A 23,720-nucleotide genomic window follows, 5' to 3' on the forward strand; every position below is an offset into this window, starting at 1 on the left:
CGTCAGGCATCCGCACAACATGACCAGTCCAACGAAGTTGATGTTGAAGAATCATTGCTTCCACACTGGTGATCTTTGCTTCTTCCAGTTCACTGGTATTAGTTCTCCTGTCTTCCCAAGTGATGTGTTAAATTTTCCGGAGACACCGTTGATGGAATCTTTTGAGGAGTTGGAGATGGCGTTTATCAGTGGTCCATGTTTCACAAGCAGACAGTAATGTTGGTAGTACAATAGCTTTCTAAAAAAACAAGCATTTTGGTTTCCCTGCGAATGTCCCGGGACTCTGGACTGCAATGGGGAGAAAGCTCCCTGTGGCCCTTGGGGAAAGAGAACTGCCCAGCCCCCCCCCCCCCCCGCGCTGTGTCTTCAGCTCTTCAGGCGCCCATCAAAGAGCCAGAATGACGCGCCTGCCGCGGCTGCTCCTCGATGACGTCACTGCCCTCCCGCCCCCTTTCTCGCGCGAGGCCCACCTGAGCGTCACGCGCCGCGCGGGTTCGGGCGACGGCCCGTTGCTAAGGCGCCTCGGCCAGGGCCGCGGAAAGAGCCCCCCTGCTGCCGACCAATCGCCAGCCCCGCTCTCCGCTGCGGTCGAGGCTCACGGGCCGCCGCGGCTGCCACTCGGGTAGCTCGCCCCGCTATTGCCCCTTCGCTCCAGCCTATCAGCGGCCGACGTGGAGGAGCTCCGCCCCCTTCTCAGCTGGTGCTGCCGGCGGGGGGGAGGGCGAGGGGCTGTCTGCCGCGAACCAATCAGCGGAGCCCGCCGGGGTAAGGGGCGTGGCCAAGGCTCTGGCGAGGAGAGGAAGCGTCCGGTGAGGCGGGGCGGGGGGCGCGGGCGGGCCGGAGCCCCGGGGGGCTGGGGGGGGGGGCGCAGGCCGAGACCCCGGGCGGGAGGGCGGGGCTGCGGCCCACTGGGGGTTCAGAGCCGCAGTCTCGCGGGGTTCCGCCAGTGGGGAACGCTGCGCAACATTGGCCAAGGTGGCGCCCTCTAGGTCGGTGTTTCCCTAGCGTAGGCTGCCAGCTGCTTTGGGACTCCAGTTCCCATCATCTCTCACTGCTGGTATTGCTAGCTGGGGATGGTGGGAGTTGTAGTCCAGAAATAGCTGGAGCCCCAGCTTTGGGAAACACTCTGATGTTCCACTCCAACTCCCCTCTGCCCCAGCTGATGGCCATGCAGAGGGCACCACCTTGGGCAAAGGCTGCTTGAGCCAGTATGTGCAGCAGCTAGAGCGTTGGCCAGGGTCCTGACACAGCCATGAAGCCCCTTTGGGCCAGTCACTGTCTCAGCTTAATCTCCCTGGCAAGGTTGCTATGGGGATTCAATGAGGTCATGTGGGTGAAATCTGTGGGGTTGCAATGTGCATACTTATGGAGAACAGGGAGTTGGAAAGGTACATAAGATATAGGGCTCTGCGTTCAGGAGGTGTGGAGGGTTGTATGAAAAGGAGTGTTTGCTTAAGTGGGAGGGGTGCTCAGGCTCCTGTGCTGGTATGTTAGGCATGAAGGTGTCCCAGAGGGGATGCTCAGGAGCTCCATTAGGGTCTTCAGCGTAGCATCCTAGAAGACAGTAGGGCCGTAATAGCGATGTTGAGTTGAAAACATTCCACATTTTCCAGCTCTTTATTTTTCTATGGAAATGCTTCCATTTTAAAAGTTTGTTACTAAGAATGAATGGATACCAAGGGCAATAATTCAATATTAGGCTACTTTGGAGTTTTAATTTTTTAATCTATTTGCTAAATGCAAGTAAAACAAATGTGCTAAATTAGATTACTCCAATGCATCACAATATCTTCTGATGGAAACAGAAAACTATTCAGTGCAAATTTCCCTAAGTTGTATGGGGGAGGGGGAATTCATTTATTTTATTAACCCACATCACTAAGTAATAGTCGAGTTAGCAGAAATCCTCCCTGTGCTCTGGGGCAATTGTAATAGGAATTCTTAGAAATAACACAGGCTCTAATGTGGGGGTAGAGCTCTTGGTTCTTAAAAAACAGCAACCCTGTGGATGTCTAGCTGTGAGCTATGCAGTTGTAATGAGGATTTTAAGAATTACAAGCAACATCCATGGACGGGCTTTTTATTCTGGAGAGCTGAGAGACTGCAGCTGGGGTTGCTTGCAGATTTACAACCTGTGTTGTGTAGGGGGTTGACTTACAGCATGGGTAGGGAAACTAAGGCCCAGGGGCCGGATGCGGCCCAATCGCCTTCTCAATCCGGCCCATGGACAGTCCAGGAATCAGCGTGGGGCCTGCCTGGTGTTTTTACACGAGTAGAATGTGTGCTTTTATTTAAAATGCAAGGGGTGAGAATACCGTGACATCTTCCCCAACTTTGAGGTGGGGGGGGGTGTTGTCTTTGTTGTCCTGAACCTCAGAGCCATTTGGAAAATGATGAGAAGTCTACTTGCTGAGTGCCTCTTAGGTGCAATGTGGCCCCTCCACTCCTCCCAAGCAGAGAAGCTCAGAGGCTGTCCCTAATGCTATCCTTGCTTTTTCTAGGGGAAGACTGGCAAGTGCAATTGTGGATCCCTGAATAGAAAAACAGGAATGTGGATGCTGGAGACCCTGGTGATTACTAAGGGAAAGCCTGGGAGAAATTCACAACAGAGCTTTGGGGTCACATAGTATATTATTATCTGGTACCACAGATAATCAGCGTGGGGCCTGCCTGGTGTTTTTACACGAGTAGAATGTGTGCTTTTATTTAAAATGCAAGGGGTGAGAATACCGTGACATCTTCCCCAACTTTGAGGTGGGGGGGGGGTGTTGTCTTTGTTGTCCTGAACCTCAGAGCCATTTGGAAAATGATGAGAAGTCTACTTGCTGAGTGCCTCTTAGGTGCAATGTGGCCCCTCCACTCCTCCCAAGCAGAGAAGCTCAGAGGCTGTCCCTAATGCTATCCTTGCTTTTTCTAGGGGAAGACTGGCAAGTGCAATTGTGGATCCCTGAATAGAAAAACAGGAATGTGGATGCTGGAGACCCTGGTGATTACTAAGGGAAAGCCTGGGAGAAATTCACAACAGAGCTTTGGGGTCACATAGTATATTATTATCTGGTACCACATTAATTTGTAATACTAGCATTTTATTATAAGCAGCTAAGAAAGGAAACATTCTTGTAAATTTAAATTTAAAGTCTGCAATCCCAGCTGTCAAACAACTGCACAAATAAAAGAAGTTTTATTCTGCTCTTAAAACGCATTGAGGTTTGGGTTCTGGCAAACCCTAAGCGAGAATCTGATCCATAAATGTGCAGCATTGTCAGAAATGCCCCTGTGCATTCCCTTGATATTTGACATTGGTGCATGGATGTCATTGTAGAGAGAGTGCTTGTTGGTCAGGCTCAAGCCTTCACAAGGTATGTGACCCTGCGGAGAAAGCCTAACTGGAACTGATCAGTTACATGCAGAAAACATAACACCATTTCTGCAAATACTGTCGCTGTTACTTTCCATCCATGCAATTGCATTGTAATCACATCACGTTTCCTGCCATGGTCCCACACCTGAAATTCTCACTCCAATTCTCTCTTGGTTGTGACTGCAAGTGTGAACCATCTCTCAGTTTGCTGTAGTCTCCAAAGCTTAACACAGGATGAGCTAATTGGATGAAGGCTAGGAATGAAAGGAAGGTATCTTACTTGTAATGGGGCACCTGGAAGTGAAGGGACAAGACTGGCTCAAGCTTAATAGATGATTGATAAAGTGAGCACTCTGAAATTTGAGGAGGTGGGGGCTGAAGTAGAGGGACATGAGAGGGTGTGTGAATGGAGACTGGCCAAGGGTTGCGGGGGATGGTGGTGTGTGTGTTTTGTTTTGAAGATCTATTCTGCAAGATGTCATTGACACAGTAATGGGGCATTAGTGGTGGGTGTATACTGGACCAGCCACACATCATTCCCCCTCCTTGGTTATTCTGGGATGCCTCCTCAGCATTATTGCCGCCTGGAGGGGCCCCTCATTGCAGCATAAAGAGATACAGGGTTCCAGCAGGAAGTTAAACATGGAAACAAAGCTGTAGGTCTGTCCTTAAACGTCTGAAGGCACAAACAGTATTAAAACTGAGATTGCATATAACCACCCCAACACCCTCATGAGCTGCTGCTGCTGCTGCTGCTTTGGCGATCACTCGTAGCCGAGTGAGATTGTCTTCCATAAACACTGTTTTAACAGTGAACCATCTTGAGCAGCTGGGTGGGAGCTGCTGTGGCTGCTGGGCAATAAGGACTGGGTGGGGTGAAATTACTTTGGTCCTGAGATTTATTTGTTCTCATTACTCCTTTTATATCCCATCTTTTTATCCTCACAGCCACCCTGTGAGGTAGGTTAGGCAGAGAGACAGTGAGCTTCATGCTTGAGCTGGGATCTGAATCCTGGTCTCCCAGGTGCTGGTACAACACTTGTGAGCTGGCCTTCCTCAATAACACTCAATGAAGTAATATATATTTTGTCACTGTTGATTTTTTAAAGATCTGAAGTAGCACAGTCCAACTTCCTCTGGACTTGGCAAGACATCTCCAGCGTTGTGCTTCCCCGTTGGACCAGCCATGATTCACAGCCTCTTCCTGATCAACTCTTCCGGGGACATCTTCCTTGAGAAACACTGGAAAAGTGTGGTTAGCCGCTCGGTTTGTGACTACTTCTTTGAGGCACAGGAAAGAGCCTCAGAGGCAGAAAATGTGCCCCCCGTGATCCCCACCCCTCACCACTATCTCTTGAGTGTCTATCGGCACAAGATCTTCTTTGTGGCAGTGATCCAGACAGAGGTACCCCCGCTTTTTGTCATTGAATTTCTTCATCGGGTTGTGGATACTTTTCAGGTACGTAAAATGGCAACGAGGACTAGAATCTAGTGTAGGATTCTGTGTTTTGTCACAGGGCACCTCATGATCAGGAACATACGAAGCTGCCTTATACAGAGCCAGACCACTGCTCCATCTAGTTTTCCATGGTCTACGGGGCGGGCGGGGGGGCTCAAAACCCTCCAGATGGTGGACTATTTGTTTGTTTGTTTGTTTGTTTGTTTGTTTGATAGGTTGTTGTTGGACTGTTGTTAAGCTTTCAGACCGCTTTTCAGGAGATGTTTGCAGCTCATGCAATCTCTTGCCATTGGGCATGGTGACTGGGGAGGATGGAAGTTTGAGTCCATCGACACCTGGAGGGCCACAGGTTGCCTGCCACCAGTCCCACTGACTGGCAGCAGCTCTAAAGGGCTTCTGGAAGGAGTCTTTTGCCACCCCACCTGGAGATGCGTTCAGAGCAGGTGCTCCACCGCTGAAGAACCACCTTTCTTTCGGGCTCTTGGCCATGCAGACTCCTAGACCCCCATTTAAAAGGCCACCTCAGAGATGCCCCAGTTCTCTTTCCTAATTTTTTACCCTTCCTTACAGAAAAATGGCTTTCGCCTCCTTTCTTACTTTGGGCATGCTCAGACTGCACACCCACCACAATTTTCTAACTACCTGTCAGCACATGAGAACCAGTGATGGAATCTGAGTTGTAATCTGATGAGCTGAGCATCAGGGATGCTTCTCTGCACTCCTTCATTATTTATGTGCCTCATTTTCTCCTCCTCCAGTTACCACTGTAGCTTCCTGGTGAATGTAAGAAAAGGGCCGGGGAAGACGGAGAAGGAGAGCCCACCCTCCCAAATTTGGGAAACTCCAGACCAACTTGGGTCACAATCCAGGGTGATGTTCTGAAATGAACAGGGCCAGATGCTTCCTAACTTCTAATAATTTTATACTTCAATTCTTCCAAATAACTTGTGGTGGCAAGCATGGATCTCTCCCCCCCCCCCCGCCCTGTTCCTGCCCCCCACCACACAAAATATTCCCACTTTATCCTCACAAGACCCTGTAGGAGTAAGGTCAGTAAATAGTCACTGGCCCCAAGGTGCCTTGTGAGCCTCATGGCTGGGTGACATTGAAACGCCTGTCTCCTTGGCCCTATTCCAGCATTCTCACCACAATTACAGAGTGCTCTGGTTCACTTCCAGGTGGACCAGCATTGTTCCCCAATTATTGTACTTCACTGTGTGTTTTTTTAATACTGAAATGCTATTCTTCATTTATACATTTTATAAATCTCAAAGTGGTTCACAGTATACATAAAATCAATAAATAGCACCAGTTAAAACATCGACAAGCCATATACAGTACTTTTCAACAGCAGCAGCAACCAAGAGAGCAAAATTCTGTCTGAATTCCAGTTGCTGGAACCACAGTGGGTGAGACTGCTCTTGTGCTCGAGTGCTGCTTTTGGGTTTCCCACAGACTTCTGGTTGGCCACAGGTTTTTGGACTAGATGGGCCATTGGCCTGATCCAGCAGGTTCTTAAAATGTTCTTAAAGGAGTTCTATACCAATAGTCAAGGAATCCCAGAAAGGTCTTCAGTTGTCTGCAAAAGGCCTCCATTGTCTATGCTCACCTGGTCTCCATAGGGAGCTCGTTCCACAAAATGGGCTCCCCAATGGAAAAGGCCCTCCTTTGAACCCATGGACTTTGGTATGGGTAGCAGTGCCCTCCCCCCCATAGATTGCAGTCACCTGCATGGACTGTGGATGGAAAAGGCTGACCTAACCTGGTCTCAAGCAGTACCATTCGTTCCTTGTGATCCCAGGTATCCCATGTGTGAGAGGTGAGTGCTGCCAAAGCCGGCATAGATAAAACTCCAGCCTCGCTGCCAGTTGCTGTCTTTTAGATTTATTTACAAAGTTCGAAAGAAAGTTTCCAGAGCTTCAAAGCATGTCTGACCCTGTTGGCTAAGATGCCTCGTATGGTTGTTTTTTTTACTTTTTCTTCCCCAGCAGGCTAGTCGGCGGAAACCCCGTCTCTGATTTCCTCTGTTCAAAGAATAACTAGTTCCGGGCTCAGCCTCCCCCCTCCCTCCCTCTTCTTCGCTGTCGGACGACAGGCTACTAATTATCTCTTTAGGCTCTCTATAAGTGCTGGTCTCTCCCCTTAGCTCTTTTGCCGTTTGCATCTCCCTGACACCTTGGGCCAGGACTCTCCATATCTCACTGTGCTGCTCCCAGTGATACCTCAAAACTCCTGCTTGAAGTGGCTTCCTCACCTTGCTACACAGGAAAACCACCTCTGGCTTTTCTTTTCATGGGGAATAAGCGGAGCTCTCCCTCTTTGGCCTGTTTCAGCAGACACCCTGAGGAGGCTTGTTAACCTTGTTTCCACACACAGGATTATTTTGGAGTCTGCTCCGAGATTGTCATCAAGGACAATGTTGTGGTGGTCTATGAGGTGCTGGAGGAGATGCTGGACAATGGATTCCCATTGGCTACTGAGTCCAACATTCTGAAGGAGCTGATCAAGCCCCCGACCATCCTACGGACAGTTGTCAACACCATTACAGGTCTGTGATTTTGTGTATGTGTGTGTGTGGTCTCCAAATAACCTATTTATTGAGCGTTCACTCTGATTTGTTCGCAGGGAGATTGGATGGCGTTAACTGATGAGCACGCATTCTCATTTGTTGGTGGGGTGGTTAAATGATTATGCAGTGCAGCGAGAGTTATCTCACACTTTTCACTGGATTTTCCCATCCCTGGTAGTGGGCGAGGGCTGAGCCTTAACAGGTGAACTAGTGGAGAACTGGTGTAAGAGCTTTAAAGTAAAAAGGTTTCACAGCTGCATTTTGCAACTGGCAGTTTGTCCCCACTGAGACAAGTAGGATTTGCTTGCAAGTAAATTTTATGCAGGGTTGCATCAATGAGAGATGCATTTGATGAGAGATGCCTCAGACTCTGGTGGTGTTCATAACTTCCTGAAGAATCTTCACTGCATGTGCTAGATGGATCCCATGACTTACTGTTTTCACTGGGGAAGCGCAGGTGGCATTGTGGACCTCCTCTTGACAAAGAGCACAGCCAGGTTTATCCTTCTGAACAGCTGGAATGAATGGAAGAGGCGGCTCCTTCAGCTCAGTTCAGATGATGTCAAGAAGACTGTCACGAACAAGTTTGACAACTGAATGGTTCTGAGACACTATTCTGCATGTAGACAACCTGACAACTGACCCATATTCAGTTCAACAGCTGTTCTCCATATTTGGCTTTGACCGCTTTCTACTTCTAATTTTTATCAATAAGTTTTCTCACACTGCAATACAGGCCAGTGAGCTGATTGTCTGCACTGAAGGCAGGGAACCTACGGCTCTCTAGATAACATTGGGCTCCAACTCTTATCAGCCTCAGCTCACATGGCCTGTGGTCAGGAATGAGGAGATTTGGAGCCTTAACAACATCTAGAGGGCTTCCCATTCCTGGTTTGCATGCAGATTCCATGCCCCCACAGCTCCTACCTTCAGATAGTCTCATTTGGTCATCAGTGGCTGTGTTTGGATGATCAAATCTTGGCTTAATATGCCAAGTTATGAGCCAGCGTTGTTCCTCCACATGCAGCTGCTTTGCTGCTCCCTTCATAGAATGGGGAAATGAGCCAGGAAGCCCCAGTTTAAAAATAGCTTCTCATTATGTACCAACCAGGAAGCTATGATTAATGGCTTCTCAGCAAGCCAGAATATGGAGAGACAGCCTAAAGTTGGTTGGCTTGGAAGCAGTTAACCATAGTTTCTTGGTTTGAATGTAAGTGGAAGCTATGGTTAACTGTTGCACGTACCCATTCTCTCCAACTGTAGCTTTGGGGACCTAAACAAAGCTTTCCTGAAAAAGCAACTTCTCCCATTCATCCTAGATCTCTGTGAGGATGAAGGTAGCCAAGAGGTTATGCCTCAGTTTGAGAATAATGTTCTCAGGGCTAATGGTGATGGGATCTGTCTTGCCAATGTGGAGAAGATTTTTATTGTTATTTAATTTTATTTATAATTTGTTCTGAACCACAAATGAACAGTCAGAATCCCAGCAGGGATCTTGCCTTCCCATGTTCCCACACTGTAAGATTTATACCCAGTTTCAGTGTGCATAAGACAATGCATACGACTTCTCCTACTGTACCAGAAGTTGTCCCTGGAGGGCGAATGCCTGACAGACCTGCAAGAACATATGCAAAGAAGATTTTTAAGAAGACACAAATACCCCCAAGTTTGGTGCATTCCTTGCCATAAAAATGCGAGCAAATTTATGTGTGAGTAGCTCTCATTAACCTCAGTGAGACTTAGCTGCTCCCTTTGGGCTGTGGGATATTTTGCTGCAAGAGTTGCAAACTTCCATATGCATACAGCTTCTGCCCTATGAATCTGGTATGCAGAAGAAAAATATTTTGGCTCTTCCTGGTGGGAACTCCTTGCACTAAATGCAATCTGAAAATACTGCTGTTTCTGAGAGAGAGAGCAGTGTTTTGTTGTGGTACAAGAGTATGAGAAATTAGGAAATGGGTTTGGCTGTCCACTTGTCTACTGCCATCTCTTTTAACCTTTTCAGGAAGCACCAATGTGGGAGAGCAGCTCCCCACAGGACAGCTGTCTGTTGTTCCTTGGCGAAGAACCGGTGTGAAGTACACCAACAATGAGGCCTATTTTGATGTGATTGAGGAGATAGATGCCATCATTGACAAATCAGGTACATAGATCTGTATTCACATGGCATCGCCTCTAGGCAGCAGTGTCCTTGCCTCAATGAACAGAAGCAGCAGCATTTGGGGCCAAAGGAAGACACATTTCAATGCATTCCCCTCCTCTTGTTCATTTCATTTCCCTCGTCAGTGATGGTGTTTGCATGCTACTTTTCCAATGTAACTTACAAAGTGATCTACCATTTTGAGAAGTCTCGACTACTGTTAACCATAATCAGTGTCCAAAGTGATTTCCTCAGGTTTCCTGGCCTCCTTTGTGACCCACTTGGGTTTTGTTTCCCATGGCAGGTTCCACGATTACGGCTGAAATCCAAGGGGTGATTGATGCTTGCGTGAAATTAACTGGGATGCCAGACCTTACCCTCTCCTTTATGGTAAAGTGTGAGAGGAACGACCTCTTCCTTGCTTTTTTCATTCTCTGAATAGACCTCCTGGAATTAAGGATCATCACAAGCTTATGGTACCCTCCGTATGTCCTTTCTGTTGTGCCTTCATGATTATTTGCACCCATGATGTTGATGGGGCAGTTAAAGGCAACCCCACTTGCTGTACTGCTTGTGCCTGCAAAACTTTTGGGGCAGACATCCTGCTTCATTTCCAATCCATGCATGTCTTGTAACTTTCTGCTGGAATCTTGTATTTTTTTTATACTGTAAATATTCTGTTTGTTTTTTGTCCTTCTTTTATTGCTCTATAGTGCAATAATGGCCCACCAGGCAGCAGTGATGTGGTCACGTTGGGCAAACATTGCAGAACAAATGAAGTGGAATGGTGTGGGTGGGTGGTCCATTAATCTCAATGGTTCCAGTTTAATTGGATACAACTCTGTGCTGCTCTTCCGTATAAAAATGTCAGGGTGGCATATGTAATATAGTAGAACAGTCGGTGTATAAAAACATTCACATGCCAGATTGTAAAAAAGCAGGAGGAGCCAAGCAGGAAAATTGCTGCCTACAGCGATGCTTAGGCAATTTTTAAAATTATTTGCCTAGCAACAGTACAGCATCAAAGTCAGCACCAGGCAAGCACCCCTAGGGAAGGCATTCCATATCTGGCTCTATGGAGCCTCACAACAGAGAAAGGCCTTTTTCCTGCTCTCTCTGTGCCTGGCTTCAGATGTCAGGGAAGCCTGGAAGATGGCCACTAAGCCCAAGGGGGCTTGTGTGGTCCTTCATCACTTGATGACTGTTGAGGTCCAGGCATTCAAGTGGGGCTTGTCCTGCAGACCCGCCAAGGTTCCCTGGGGGAAGATGCCAGAGGAACTGGCTGGTGTGGGTGGAAGGCACTGCAGAATGTTGTGGTGGGGAGGAGGGTTTAAACTAGGGGTGGGGGGCACTTTTTCAGCTGAAGGGCCATATTTCCTTCTGGGCAACCCCTTGGGGGCCACATGACAGTGTTGCATGGAGACAGAGGCAAAAGCAAGCAGAGCAACAAACCTTTGTCTAGTAGGCTAGTTTCTACACATGCTCATCTCTCCTCCATCCAGACAAGCAAGAGTCACTACCAAAGTTCAAGGGCACCTATCCAAGCGAAAGCACCCAAGGAGGGTCCAGTGCCTGGCCGGGGAGGGTGTGTGACCTGGGGAGAGTCCCAACGGCCCAGCCCTCAGTTAGACCTCTGAAATGGGTATTGGGAATACATCAGGAACTGTGGGGAAGAGCCAGGCAGCAGAAAAGACAACCCACTGATTTCAGGAGAGAGAACAGTCTGGTTAGAAATCTCTGCTGTCTTTATCTTGCTTGCATTAGAATCCCAGGTTGCTGGACGACGTCAGCTTCCACCCTTGTGTGCGTTTCAAGCGTTGGGAATCAGAACGAATCCTCTCCTTCATTCCTCCAGATGGGAACTTCCGTCTGCTGTCATATCATGTCAGCGCTCAGAAGTAAGGAGGAGCGGGGTTGGGAGCAATCATTGGCTCCCAGGGTCCAGGAGCTTTCCCTAAACACTTGGTTTGAAAAGGAATCCCTCGTGGTGACATTCTGCTTCTCCCCCACCCAGGGGAACTGCCACCCTCTTATTGGTTCCATTCCCTTTTTGATTTTATTTTTATTTCTCTTCTTTTCATTGCCCACCCTTCATCATCAAGTCCCAGGGCGGGTTACAACAACTTAAAATTCTGAATTAAAAACAGAACATACTACATTCACAAGAATACAGTATGTCCTGAAAACACACATCTCAGGCGTCTAAGGGTAAAGAGGTATGTCTCCAGCATTTGCCGAAAGCTACGTAGCAAAGAAGCCAGTCTGTAAGGAAGGAGGCAAGGTGTTATATATATATATATATATATATATATATATATATATATATATATATAGACGCTTAGGGACTGACTGACTGACTAAAATCTATAAATCTGACAGTAGTTGTCATTGGGAATGCTGACAATGTAAATTCATAGTTTTGCAAGCCAAATTTAAAAAGGAAAAAAGCACTTGGGAGCCACCATCCCTCCCCCAAATTTGTTTCAGATCTACAATGCATCTTTGGCTCTACAAAAATCCTTGTCCTCCACAAGGCATTCCCAAATGATGCACCTGGAACACATTGTGCAGAGGAAGCTGACAGGCAACTCCGCTTGCACAGGGGTTGTGTTCCAGGTCATTGCGTGCTTGTGAGAAATTGTGTGTAATCGGAGCACCCATTGAAAAAGCCTGCAAACACCTCATTCAGCCCCTGCCCCTTTTTGTGACTTTTTGGGTAACGTCAAAGTTTAGCACAGTGCACGCATGTGCGGTCGAGCACATAACAGTCACTGCCTGTACTGTATATATTTTTGGCAAAGATTAGAAGTCACAGAATATAGAAAACCAAAAATAAATAGCCTTGGGTGCAGAGGCCAGAGAGAACTGACCACAGGTGTGGGGGTAAATACAAGGAGCTGCCCGAGGATATTGAAATCCCACTCCTCAGACCACTAGAGTGCTGCTCAACAGCCCCTTCTGGCTTCTTGCATATTACTGCCAATGCATTTGGAATTACCATGGAAAACCTGGGGAAGATATTCTTTCAGGTTTTCCTCTGCAGTCATAAGAACTAGAAACCTTTAAAATATAATAGATATCATTGTGCAAGGAAGACATCAGAGCCTACTTCAGAAGGACTCTCCCTTCCCTGCCCTGCTCCCCACAGACACCAGCCAGCCCCAGCTATCCTCTGGGAAGGACCATCGCATGTGACTGCTGAACATTAGCCTGCTACACAGGACCGGGCAGGTTAGGGCAGCTTTCTCCAACCTGGTGCCCTGCTCCAGATGCTTTTAATTGCAATTCCCATCATCGTTGGCCAGCACAGTGGGAGGGAGGGGGCGGTTTGGACCACAGTGCCGAAACGTGACTCCCCTACTAGCTAGGCTTGATGAGAGTTGTTTTCCAAAACATACGGAGCAGGGCACCAGGTTGGGGATAGCTGGTTTTTACTGCTGCTGCTGCAATGGTGTCTCCTCTCTTCCAGCTTGGTGTCCATCCCTGTTTATGTGAAGCACAACATCAGTTTCCGGGACAGCAACTCCTTGGGCCGCTTTGAGATCACCGTGGGTCCCAAGCAGACAATGGGGAAGAGCGTGGAGGGGGTGATGGTCACCAGCCAGATGCCCAAAGGAGTCTTAAACATGACCCTCACGCCTTCGCAGGGGACGCACACATTTGATCCTGTCACAAAGGTGAGAAGGGAGGTGCGAATGGGGCAGCAAAGTCTGGTTCTTGAACAATTTCTCTCATCTTCCAGGAAGAGAGGAGATGAGCGCCCCTTGACCCATTTAGATGCTTTTCAATGTCTTTTCAAAGTAGGGCAATTAGAGTGGCACAATTTCTGCATGCTGTTCTCCAGCCAAATAATGTGTACAGAAATATATACTAAACTGTGCATAGAAACACGTGTATTAGTGAAAACAACATACAATAATGCATTATATTACAGGAAATTGCTTGTGAAATTGTGTATATTACTAAAAATAGTATACCAAAATGTGTTCACTAGGAGAAATTAGCACTAAGATGCTGGTGAATTTTCAGGAGGATTAAAAAATAATAATCCACAAGTTGCTGCAGAAATTTGGAGTACAGATATTACGACTGAAAAAATGAGAACCTGAGATCCATTCCTACTTGCCACACAATGTTCTTTCTTTCTTTGGCGATCACTTTGTAGCAGAGTAAGATGGTCTTCCACAGAGTTTTAGCAATGAGTCCGTAAATGACTGTGGAGGCCAATTCTGGATCTATACATCCTTCTAGAGTGGGGACATTGGTTTCCGGTTGGGAGTTGATCATGGTGTGGATTTGCCAAGCGGGCCTTCTTCTTAGCACGTTTCTCCCTTGCGTCCTGAGTTCGAGTGTCTTCAAAGCCAAGACACTCGAAGACAGGCCACACAATGTGCATATGCACTGATATATTGAAACCAAGTTAAAAACAATTTGCAGTCGCCAAGGCAGTCAAGTGAGTAGAGTGGAACTGGAGATGGCAGCAATAGGAATGACCAGTTTGCTTTAAGAGAGGAAAGGTCTTGGTCAGCCCACTAGAGGTGTCCAGTGAGCAAACAATGAATTCCCCAGGGAGGGCACCACTGCTTAGAAGCCCCTGTTCTTACTGTTTCCTCCCTTTGCCCTCCCCACCCTCTGATTCCAAAGGCAGCAGCACCCTGGGAAGGGTGTCTTGGATGATTAACTAAAGCTTCCTATCCACACTTACGTCCTCTGAATAGAGCAAGAACTTGCTTCTGAATAAGCACACAAGAGGGGTGAGATGTAAACTCAAATTAATTCACAGTGCATTAGCTGCAGATTGGTCTGTATGTCTGAGGTCAAGGCAGAGGCATATTCTGATACCCTTCCTTCCTGTGTGTCAGCACTGCAAGTCCTACACTTTCCAGGCCCCAAACCTTATTTTATTTTATTTTATTTATTCATTTATTACCTTTATATCACAACTTCCCTCCAAGGAACTCAAGGTGATACACTTCTTTTTCTCCTCCCCGTTTTATCTTCACAACAACCCTGTGAGGTAGGTTAGGCTGAGAGTGAGCGACTGTCCCCAGGTCACCCAGCGAGCTTCATGACTCAGTGGGGATTTGAACCCTGGTCTCTCCCAGGTCCTAGTCCAGCCCTCCAGCCACAACATCACACTGGCTTTCAACCTTCCTCTGTCTTACTGACTCCAAGCTCTGTGGTTGCCTGTCTTCTGTTTCTCTTGTGAAGCTGCTGTCTTGGGATGTGGGGAAGATCAACCCCCAAAAGCTGCCCAATCTGAAGGGGACCATGAGCCTCCAGGCAGGAGCCTCCAAGCCGGACGAGAACCCCACCATCAACCTGCAGTTCAAAATCCAGCAGCTGGCCATTTCCGGTATGTGGGCAGAGAGTTCAGTGACACTCCGCTTTTTTAAACTTACGCACTTCCTTTTGAAACATTTCTCTCTCAGTTGACCCAATTGGGCTAAAGCAAAGCAGACGACAGCAGAGGATGGTGGGCCTGCAAGGCAATTTAACAGCCTGTTGCTGACGCAAAAGCCACCCTTATTCCATCTTAATGGTTGCTTTGAGCCGCCTTGAAAAGCTCCCACTCTGTTGGGCAAATAGGTGGGGGGATTGGTGTTTTAATGAATGCCCAGTTTCTTAAAAGAGACACCTGACCAAAGCAGGTAGGTCTTCCTAGGCCAAACGTTCTCTATCCTGGACGCCATCCTTGAGAATCCCCTTTCTTCTGTCATGCCCTATCAGTCTGGTGCCTGGAGGAGCTCACACATCCAGGCCGGTCAGCTGGCTCAGCGGCACGGAGCGTGCCCAGTGAGTGACTTGCTACGAGAAGGTTGGGAGTGAACGGAGGCCTCTTCAGCCTCTGCCTTCCGTCCTGCCTCTTCTGGCTCCACGTCCTTTGGGGAAGCAGTGTCCTTAAAGGGGCAGCCTCTGGCCTGAAGATGGCCACTTCTCCTAGGCGCTGTGGCCTCCTGCCTCCTGTGGTCCCTGGTCAGGTCATTTGGGAGGGGCAGGCACTTGGTTCCTCGAGCTCAGGTGAAGCATCTTGGCTCTGGTTCTCTGACCCCTGGTGTTGTGGGAGCTGGGCTCAGAGATTCCCTTACTACCTGTGTCAAGCTTGGAGCCAGGAACCTGATCTGGCTCCTTAACCGAAGGCTGTAGCCTCTGACTTGGTATCCTGGTCGTTGCTGGACTCTGTTCTGGGGCACTTAGCCACTCACCTAACATTTATTAAACTTCTTAATGACATTATCTTGCCCAAGGCAACCCAAAGTGACTTAACAACCCACTCACCCACCCCACAGAGATACACTAAAACCAGGCAAGGGGATACATTAAAAACATCCCACCCCCTTCTAAAAGGCCACAGATAGTTAATGGCCGAAGTCCTGGTTACAGAGGATTTTTTTTTTTTTTTGGCCTGGTGCCTAAAGACGGGGATGTACAAAGCAGCAATCTTACTGCTACAGGGGGACATGTGAAAGAAACTATATGGCTCAGTGGACTGCAGCAGACGATTAGTCCCCTCCTTTGCTCCTTCCCATCTCTAGCATAACAGGTTTCATGAAGATTAAGCAGTTCTGTGCATATGTGCTTAACAGTCTCAACATCCTAAGGGGCTAAGAGGAGCCCACTGGATCAGGCCAGAGGCCCATCTAGTCCCACACTCTGATCTCACGGTGGCCAACCAGATGCCCTGCGAAGTGCGCAAGCCGGCCCTGAGTGCAAGAGCACTCTCCCCACCTGTGGTTCCCAGAAATGGGCACTCGGGTCTTCTGCCTCCGTCAGTGGAGGCAGAACAGAGCCGCCATGTCTGGTCTTCCCCAGTTGCTCTCCCCCAACCTCTCTCCTTACCTTTTCCGCCCTCCTAGGTTTGAAAGTGAATCGCCTGGACATGTACGGAGAGAAATACAAGCCTTTCAAAGGGATCAAATACATGACCAAAGCTGGGAAGTTCCAAGTGAGAACCTAACGGTGGCCGTGCCCGCAAAAAGGCTTGCGTGTGCCCTGACTTTCAGTCCGACTGTGTCCCACCTCCCAGAGCTGCTCCTTGCTATGGCCCACCTGGAGTAGGTCAAGGCAGGTATCTCTTCCCACCCCCCACCCCTGCCAGCTGGGCAAACCTAGCACTTACACCTGGATCTTAAATTGTGAAGCTCTTGGGTGGGATTGAAGAGCAAACGGGAAACTGTGAACCATCTTCCCGGCTTACCAGCGACTGTTTCAGCTCATGAAAACCCTGCCCCCGTCTCCCTATTTTTTGGCTGGCATTTGCTTAGTTATTTGTTGTCTGGCGTTCCAGTAGCATCTGAAGACAGGAGGAGACGTCTTTAGAGATTGAGGGGTTTAATCCTGAAGATGCTCCTCCTCTTTTGCATCTGGTACTCTTCTTGTTTGTTTCAAAGACTGCCTAGGAAAGAACTCCCCACCCGGTAAATCCTTGACAAAGAGCTGGCTGAAGAGGACTGGACAGGGGAACAGGATGCTCTCCTCATTTCCTCCTGTCCCGTTTTAAATGTATTGCTTGGGGAAGAGGTTGGAAAGAGCTAATAGTCTTGCGGGGCCTGAAGGCCACGTGGAAGAGGCACCTGAGCTCCTTGCAGATCTGCCAAGGGCCAGTCCAACACTCATCTGTCTCGAATGGCTTTTTGCAGATTTCTTGGTCATGCTTTGAAAACCACAAAGCCTGTTCATCCAGAGATAGCAGTGGGACACAAAATGCAACTGTGTTCAGGAGGAGGAGGAGGAGGAGTTTGGATTTGATATCCCGCCTTTCACTCCCCTTCAGGAGTCTCAAAGCGGCTAACATTCTCCTTTCCCTTCCTCCCCCACAACAAACACTCTGTGAGGTGAGTGGGGCTGAGAGACTTGAAAGAAGTGTGACTGGCCCAAGGTCACCCAGCAGCTGCATGTGGAGGAGCGGAGACGCGAACCCGGTTCCCCAGATTACGAGACTACTGCTCTTAACCACTACACCACACTGGCTCTCCAGCAGGACTGCTGCTGCTGCTGCTGTACCATCTTTCGCTGTCCAAAAAATCCCCGTTATTTTCTTTGCTGAAGGGTTGTGGTGGGAGGGGAGGCTGTGTCCCCTGTGTCCCCTGTGTCCTTCGTCTTGCTAAGGCAGCCCCTTCACCAACCTGGTTGACCTCCAGGCACTTTGGACCACCCTGGGGCTGATGAGAGTTGCAGTCCCAAACATCTGGAGGGCACCAAGACAGTGAAGGCTGGATTCAGGGAGTGGAGTGGTGGCAGGAGCCTGGGGCTTTGCGGGGGCTGCTTTGTGGCTCCTCTTCCTGCATGCAGTGGTGTGTTGCTCTCCTGGCTGTCCTCTCTCTTAAGCATATCGCTCCTATGCAAGTAGATTATTAGATTATAGTTGTGTGCATACCGGTCAGAGCTTACATCAATTTGCACGTTTGTTTGTTTTATAAAACGCAGCAAAGCCAGGTTGTTTCCTTTTTGACACAGCAAACCATCTTCCGAATGTCCCCATTGTTGAGAACTCTAAAAGCACAGCATACAGCTGTGAGCCACATGGGGAGAATCCACGAGGCTGGTTAGTTACTGTGCCAAAACAATCCTTGCACGCTGGACTTCACGATTCAAGTGCCCATTTTTTTTTTTAAAAAAATAATTATTAAAATGGCAGTGTACCTTGGATCGCTTTTTCAGGACTCTGGTGGGTCAGAATCTCAGAAGACCCTTTCGCCCGTCAGATCCCTGCCACTCTCTGAGTGCAAAGAAGACAGAATTAGGTGCATCCCCTTGTAGCAGTGGAGGTTTTCTCTTAAAGGAACTTCCTCCACCCTCAATGATCACCTTCCTACAGTAAGACCCCATATGTAATCACCAGCCCATTGAATTGCAGCCACTAGCAGATTGTAAGGTGGTGCCATTTTTAGCAGAGTGTTGTAATGTGGTAATCTGTCTGCATGATTCTGCACCAGCTGTCATTTCCAAACACTTTTGAATGATAATGTGTAGATCTGATCCAAATGTGACTTAAAGTCCCTGGCCGGATCTGCTTTCTCCAGGGAGGGCTGCAGCTGACACACCTGCTGAAACTGGGCCAAAGCACTCCTTGCCACCTGAAGATGTGGAAGCAGCTCCAGATCTGAGAGCACCTACAAAACTTGAATTGGGTCCTTCAGAGGGAGCACAAGCCCACCAGGGACAGGTCTGCCCTTCTGTTCTTGCCCCAGCATTTCCACAGACCATTGCCTGGCTTAAGCCTTAGCTCCCCATGCAAAGGGGAGTCCACATCCAGACAGGCTGCAGGGCCAGCCCTCTGTCCTCAGCCCCAAGATGGTGCATCACTCCTGAAGTTTCTCCTACACATTAAGAGTGGACACCTGCAAAGAAAAGTCTACATGTATAGACTTCCAAACACATTAGACTTTCTGTGTGTTCTGGAATCCTGCCTAGATGTGAACATGGGGAGGCTTTCCTTTGCAAATGCCTAATTTGTGGGTGTTGTGGAGCAGGCCAATGTTGGGGTGTGGCTTTGGCAGTGTGTGTGTGCAACCTTGAGTGCAGCCCTTTTCTACCTACAATTTCCACCCCCCACATCTACAATCCTTGTGTGAAAGGAACTCTGGTCTCTGATATTTCCATATAAAAGTGCATAATAGTAGTGAACTATTTAAAAACAACAAAATCTCAATAAAACCAGATAAAACTCTGGCATAAAGACAGATCTACAGCAAGGGTGGGCAGGCTTCAGGCTTGTGTGATCTGCTTTGTTGTGTGTTTTATTTATACTGTAGCCTCAAGATCTGTCAACTGGAGCCAAGTATGAAAGACATACACTTAGATGTAAAAGAGTTATGAGCCCAGGACTTCGTTATGAGTCTTGGAACCATGGATGAAGCGGTCAGGGATTACGTGAGGTAGACGGTCTGTTCCTATTTCAGCACTTGGTGCAGGCAAGAAATCAGAGTTGGTGTCAAGAGAGCATTCCATGAAGACGACGGAACAGAGCCTTTCCCTCTTGCTTCAAAGGACATGTGGACTTGTAGAAGCCTCCCAGGACAATCTTAGAAATTCAGGCAGATTTAAGCAGGAGAAAGGAGTCCTTTAGGGTCCTAAAGCACCGTATTTAGGAGGATGATATTCAGTGCATGTTGTCATTAGCAATGGAATTGGATATGCACAGCGGGGCTGAAGCCCACCAGACCCATGTGAGTGTGTGTAAAGGAAAGAAAAGCTTAGGTGTGGTTTTGGCACATGTGAGAAGTGCACTCTCCTCTTTCTGTGGGAGGGAGAGATGCGCTTGCTTCCCATGCTCAGTAGGTGGAGCTGCAACTCCAGGAATTGTGATTCTGTGCCCTTGTATAGTTATTCCCCTTCTGCAAACCAGTGGGCCTTCTCAGGTGGGAGCCAAAAGGTAGGTGATGTTTGGCACCATGTAAGGACAGTAGAGCAAGAGGTGCACAGATCTGGCTCGTCAGGTACAACAAGAAGGAAATCCTGCACCTGAGACCATGCTCTTCTGCAGCTCCTCCCATTGATGGAAATGTCTTGCTTCATTTCAAGGGAGCAGGCGCGGCACTTCTGCATATGTTGTGCCCTAGGTTAGCTGATGACAGGGTTGCAGGATGTCCTGATGGAGGGCTTCCCAAGGGGCACCTGCGATGGCCACAATAGGATGATGGACTAGGCAGGAGCAGCAGAAGCTGCTCTTCTACCCTCAGACCAGCATTCCTTCTAGCCCACTATTAAGGAAGGGCCAGAGCTCAGTAAGAGAGCATCTGCTTTGCGTGCAGAAGGTCCCAGGTTAAGTCCCCACCAGGTCGGGGTGAGAACACCCCCTCTCTGAAATGGTTGGGAACTGCTGCCAGTCAGTGCAGACAGTACTGAGTGAGATGGACCAGTGGATTCGTTCGACTACATTGTCTGGCCAGCAGCTCTCCCAAGTTTTCAGGCAGGGTCCCCAAGTCCTTGCTGGAGATGTCAGAAGTTGAATTTGAGACCTTCTGCATGAAAAGCATGTGCCCTACACATTCCTGCCTGCAGATCTCTGGCACTTCTCAAGTGCTTGTGTCTAATGGGAATGTCTCCTTCAACTTGGAAGGGTCAAGAGATGTGTGAAGAAACCTCTGACTTTGCATGGCTCAGATATAGCCTCCTGCATAAGACTAAGAGTCATGTCCGTTGAGCTGCTCGCCTGCATCTCTGGCGGTGCCCATCTTTGTCAGGTAGCCCCTGCCAGGTTGCCTATGAGAGAATTGGGCTGGAAAAGATTCCATGCCTCTGCTCTAACCACTCACCGTGCTGGTTTTAGTGTAAAACACATGCACCCAGCACGTGTGCCAATCCACTTGATGCACTGTTACCCCACTCTTCCAAACCAGTATGTTTACTGGACTTCTGAGGAGGAATCGTGGTGGACTAGACTGCTGACACTCCTGTCAGCAGAGATAATCATGTACAGGCTCACTAGCAGTACATGTGGAAAGGATCAGCAGAAGTCTAGTGTCCAGATCAAAGGACGTTATAGTCCCACTCTATTCTTCCTTGGTCAGACCACATCTGGAATACTGGGTCCAATTCTGGGCACCACAATTTAAGAAGGATGGTGACAGGCTGGAAGGCGTGCAGAGGAAGGGTGACCAAGATGATCAAGGGTCTGGGAACCCAGCTTTCTGAGGAAAGGTTGAAGGAGGTGGGTATGTTTAGCCTGGAGAAGAGGAGACTGGGAGGAGATATGAGAGCCATCTTCAAATATCGCAAGGGTTGTCACATGGAAGATGGAGCAAGCTTGTTTTCACCTGCTCTAGAAGCAATGGCTTCATGTCACAAGAAAGGAGATTATGACTCAACATCAGGAGAAATTTTCTGACAGTAAGAGCAGTTTGGCAGTGGAACAGACTCCCTGGGGAGCTTGTGGCCTCTCCTTCCTTGGAGGCTTTTAAGCAGAGGCTGGATGGCCACCTGTCAGGGATGCTTGAGCTGGGATTCCCGCATCGCAGGGGGTTGGACTCTATGAATCTTGGGGTCCCTTCCAACTCTGCAATTCTGTGATTCTATTCTTGCTTTTCTCTCTCTCTTGCTTTCTCTTTAGATTAGCTTGGCTTTTATTGTATTTTATGTGGAAAACTTCCAATAAAAATTGATAAAAACAAAACAAAAAACCAGTATGTTTACTCTGGTAACTTGGAAGCATTCTGTTGATTTTGATCTCTGAGGGCAAGTTCAGCTTGCTCAAAGGCCTGGAATTTGATGTTGCTTCCAAGTTTAATCCCGGGATGACCCAGTTCTTTATCATCATCAGGCCTTCCTGATGAGTTTGCATCCTCTTCAGTTTTTGACCTTGGAAAGATGAGGGTTGGGCTGGGCTGCCTGCCAGGTGCTGCCGCTGCCGCCACACTCCTTCAGTGCTGCTGTCTCCTGGTGCCCGCTGAAAGCCTGATTCCAGTTGCTGGATCTGATGGTCTTGTGCTACTCACCTTCAGTCTAATGGGAATATAGGAAGCTGCGTCCTGTCAAGTTGGCCTGTTGAACTAAGTGTTGCTGACACTGACTGGCAGTGACTCTTCAGGGTTTGGGGCAGGGAAATGTTGAGGACCGAAACTGGGAACCTTCTGTGTTTAAAGTGTGCACTCTGCTACCTCCAAAATAAAACCCTTCCCTCTCATAATAAAGTAAGATTCCAGCCCTCATGATTCTGAATAAAGGACTGATTTTAAACGAGACAAATCCTTATTCCATTGAGCCAGTTGCAAAGTGTGTGCTCTGAGCTATGGCCCTCCGCCAGCAACTTCTGCAAGTCAGCTTCCCTACAAACTGGTGTCCTCCCCACCCAGGTGGGTCAGATTTCACACCCAATTTGTGGTGGTGTTGGTTGACAGCCATCTGTATCAAGAGACAACTGCATATGCCTTGGCAGGGGTGGGAATCAGACCTCTGAGAATCACAGCACCTGCTGTGGCTGCTGAGAACAGTAACTTGTGACTGCCGCCTCCTGCCTTGTTTTTGCTGCGTTGGTAGCACCAAAGTGACCTTCCCAGGGCGCCAGCCTGGGCCATGTGAAGGGAGGTCTTTGGCTTCCCAGACGACAAGACCTGCCTCTCGGCCTCACTGGTGGGGGGGTCCAAAGGAAAGCAGAGCAATACATTTGGCACCAGCTGGGCTGCAGGAGTTGCTGAAAGGAGGCACCTCTGGTACTGCACAAAATCAACAGCCTCTGCCCCCCAGATCTCTATGGTAGAGATGTGGCCCTTCAGGAATTGCTGGATCTCTATGGTAGAGATGTGGCCCTTCAGGAATTGCTGGATCTCTATGGTAGAGATGTGGCCCTTCAGGAATTGCTGGATCTCTATGGTAGAGATGTGGCCCTTCAGGAATTGCTGGATCTCTATGGTAGAGATGTGGCCCTTCAGGAATTGCTGGATTACAAGTCGCATCATCCCTGACTATTAGCTATATTAGGATTTCCATACGTCTGGAATTTCCCAGACATAGCCAGGATCCATCCCTTGGAAACAGCGTCTGGTTGAAAACCACTGAAATGTCCAGGAAAATCTGGACGTATGGCAACCCATGTTGGATTTTGGCTAATTTCCTTTAAAACTTCATATATATTTTTGAGATTTTGCAAAAGAAGCTCAACAACTTTGGGCAAAAATAAAAAAGCTCAACAACTTTGCCCCCCCCAACCCAAAAAATATGACAACCCTAAGATATGCTGACTGGGGCTGATGGGAGTTGTAGTTCATGGAAAACCATGGCTTACCTATGTCAAGGACACAGCAGAGGGAGCCAAGCAAGCGTCCACATTACTGCCGTCATTTGTTCTGTTGTTGGGGCTTCTGGAGAGGGAGAAATGCCCGTCTCATTTCGCTGAGTCAACAAGCCTCCCGCCGAAGGCCTTGTTCACTGCGTTGGAGTGAGGCCTTCATTCCTGAAAGGCTAAATCACCAGAAGGCCAAATCAGCCCTGGCTTGAACTTTGAACAGCAGCAGAGCAGAAAGACCTTGTGAAGTTGGGAGGAGAAAAGCCTGGAATTTGCAACCCTGATACCTCAATGCAGATGCAAGTCCTCTTGAATTCAGTGGGACATGCCCAAGTAATTGTGTATGCCACCAATCTCTTATTTTCAGAAATAATAATACTGTAATATCCTTTTTGCATTATTTCTGTTTCTTTTCTTCACCTTTAACTGCCCTGAACCATTTTGCTTGTTTTTCTTTTATCTTACTTG

The 23,720-nt window shown here is 48.3% G+C and overlaps 1 protein-coding gene across 4 annotated transcripts; it reads left to right on the top strand.

The window, feature by feature from the left end:
• The first annotated feature begins 667 nt into the window (after nt 1-667).
• Nucleotides 668-18,137, top strand: AP3M2 (adaptor related protein complex 3 subunit mu 2). Of its 4 annotated transcripts, XM_077931065.1 has the most exons (10): nt 722-809; nt 2,502-2,570; nt 4,471-4,820; nt 7,197-7,368; nt 9,395-9,532; nt 9,834-9,919; nt 11,294-11,427; nt 12,999-13,206; nt 14,741-14,885; nt 16,387-18,137. In XM_077931065.1, exons 3-10 carry the CDS (start codon nt 4,548-4,550, stop codon nt 16,485-16,487), a joined length of 1,257 nt encoding a protein of 418 aa, XP_077787191.1. In that variant the 5' UTR covers nt 722-809; nt 2,502-2,570; nt 4,471-4,547; the 3' UTR covers nt 16,488-18,137. The 4 variants fall into 4 exon arrangements, with proteins under 4 accessions (XP_028597364.1, XP_077787191.1, XP_077787190.1 ...); XM_028741531.2 differs by lacking the exon at nt 2,502-2,570 and having other exon boundaries at nt 668-809; XM_077931064.1 differs by lacking the exons at nt 722-809; nt 2,502-2,570 and adding an exon at nt 2,826-2,986.
• Nucleotides 18,138-23,720: the final 5,583 nt, after the last annotated feature.

The sequence above is a fragment of the Podarcis muralis genome, chromosome 7 (assembly GCF_964188315.1).
Source record: "Podarcis muralis chromosome 7, rPodMur119.hap1.1, whole genome shotgun sequence".
NCBI classification, from domain to species: domain Eukaryota; kingdom Metazoa; phylum Chordata; class Lepidosauria; order Squamata; family Lacertidae; genus Podarcis; species Podarcis muralis.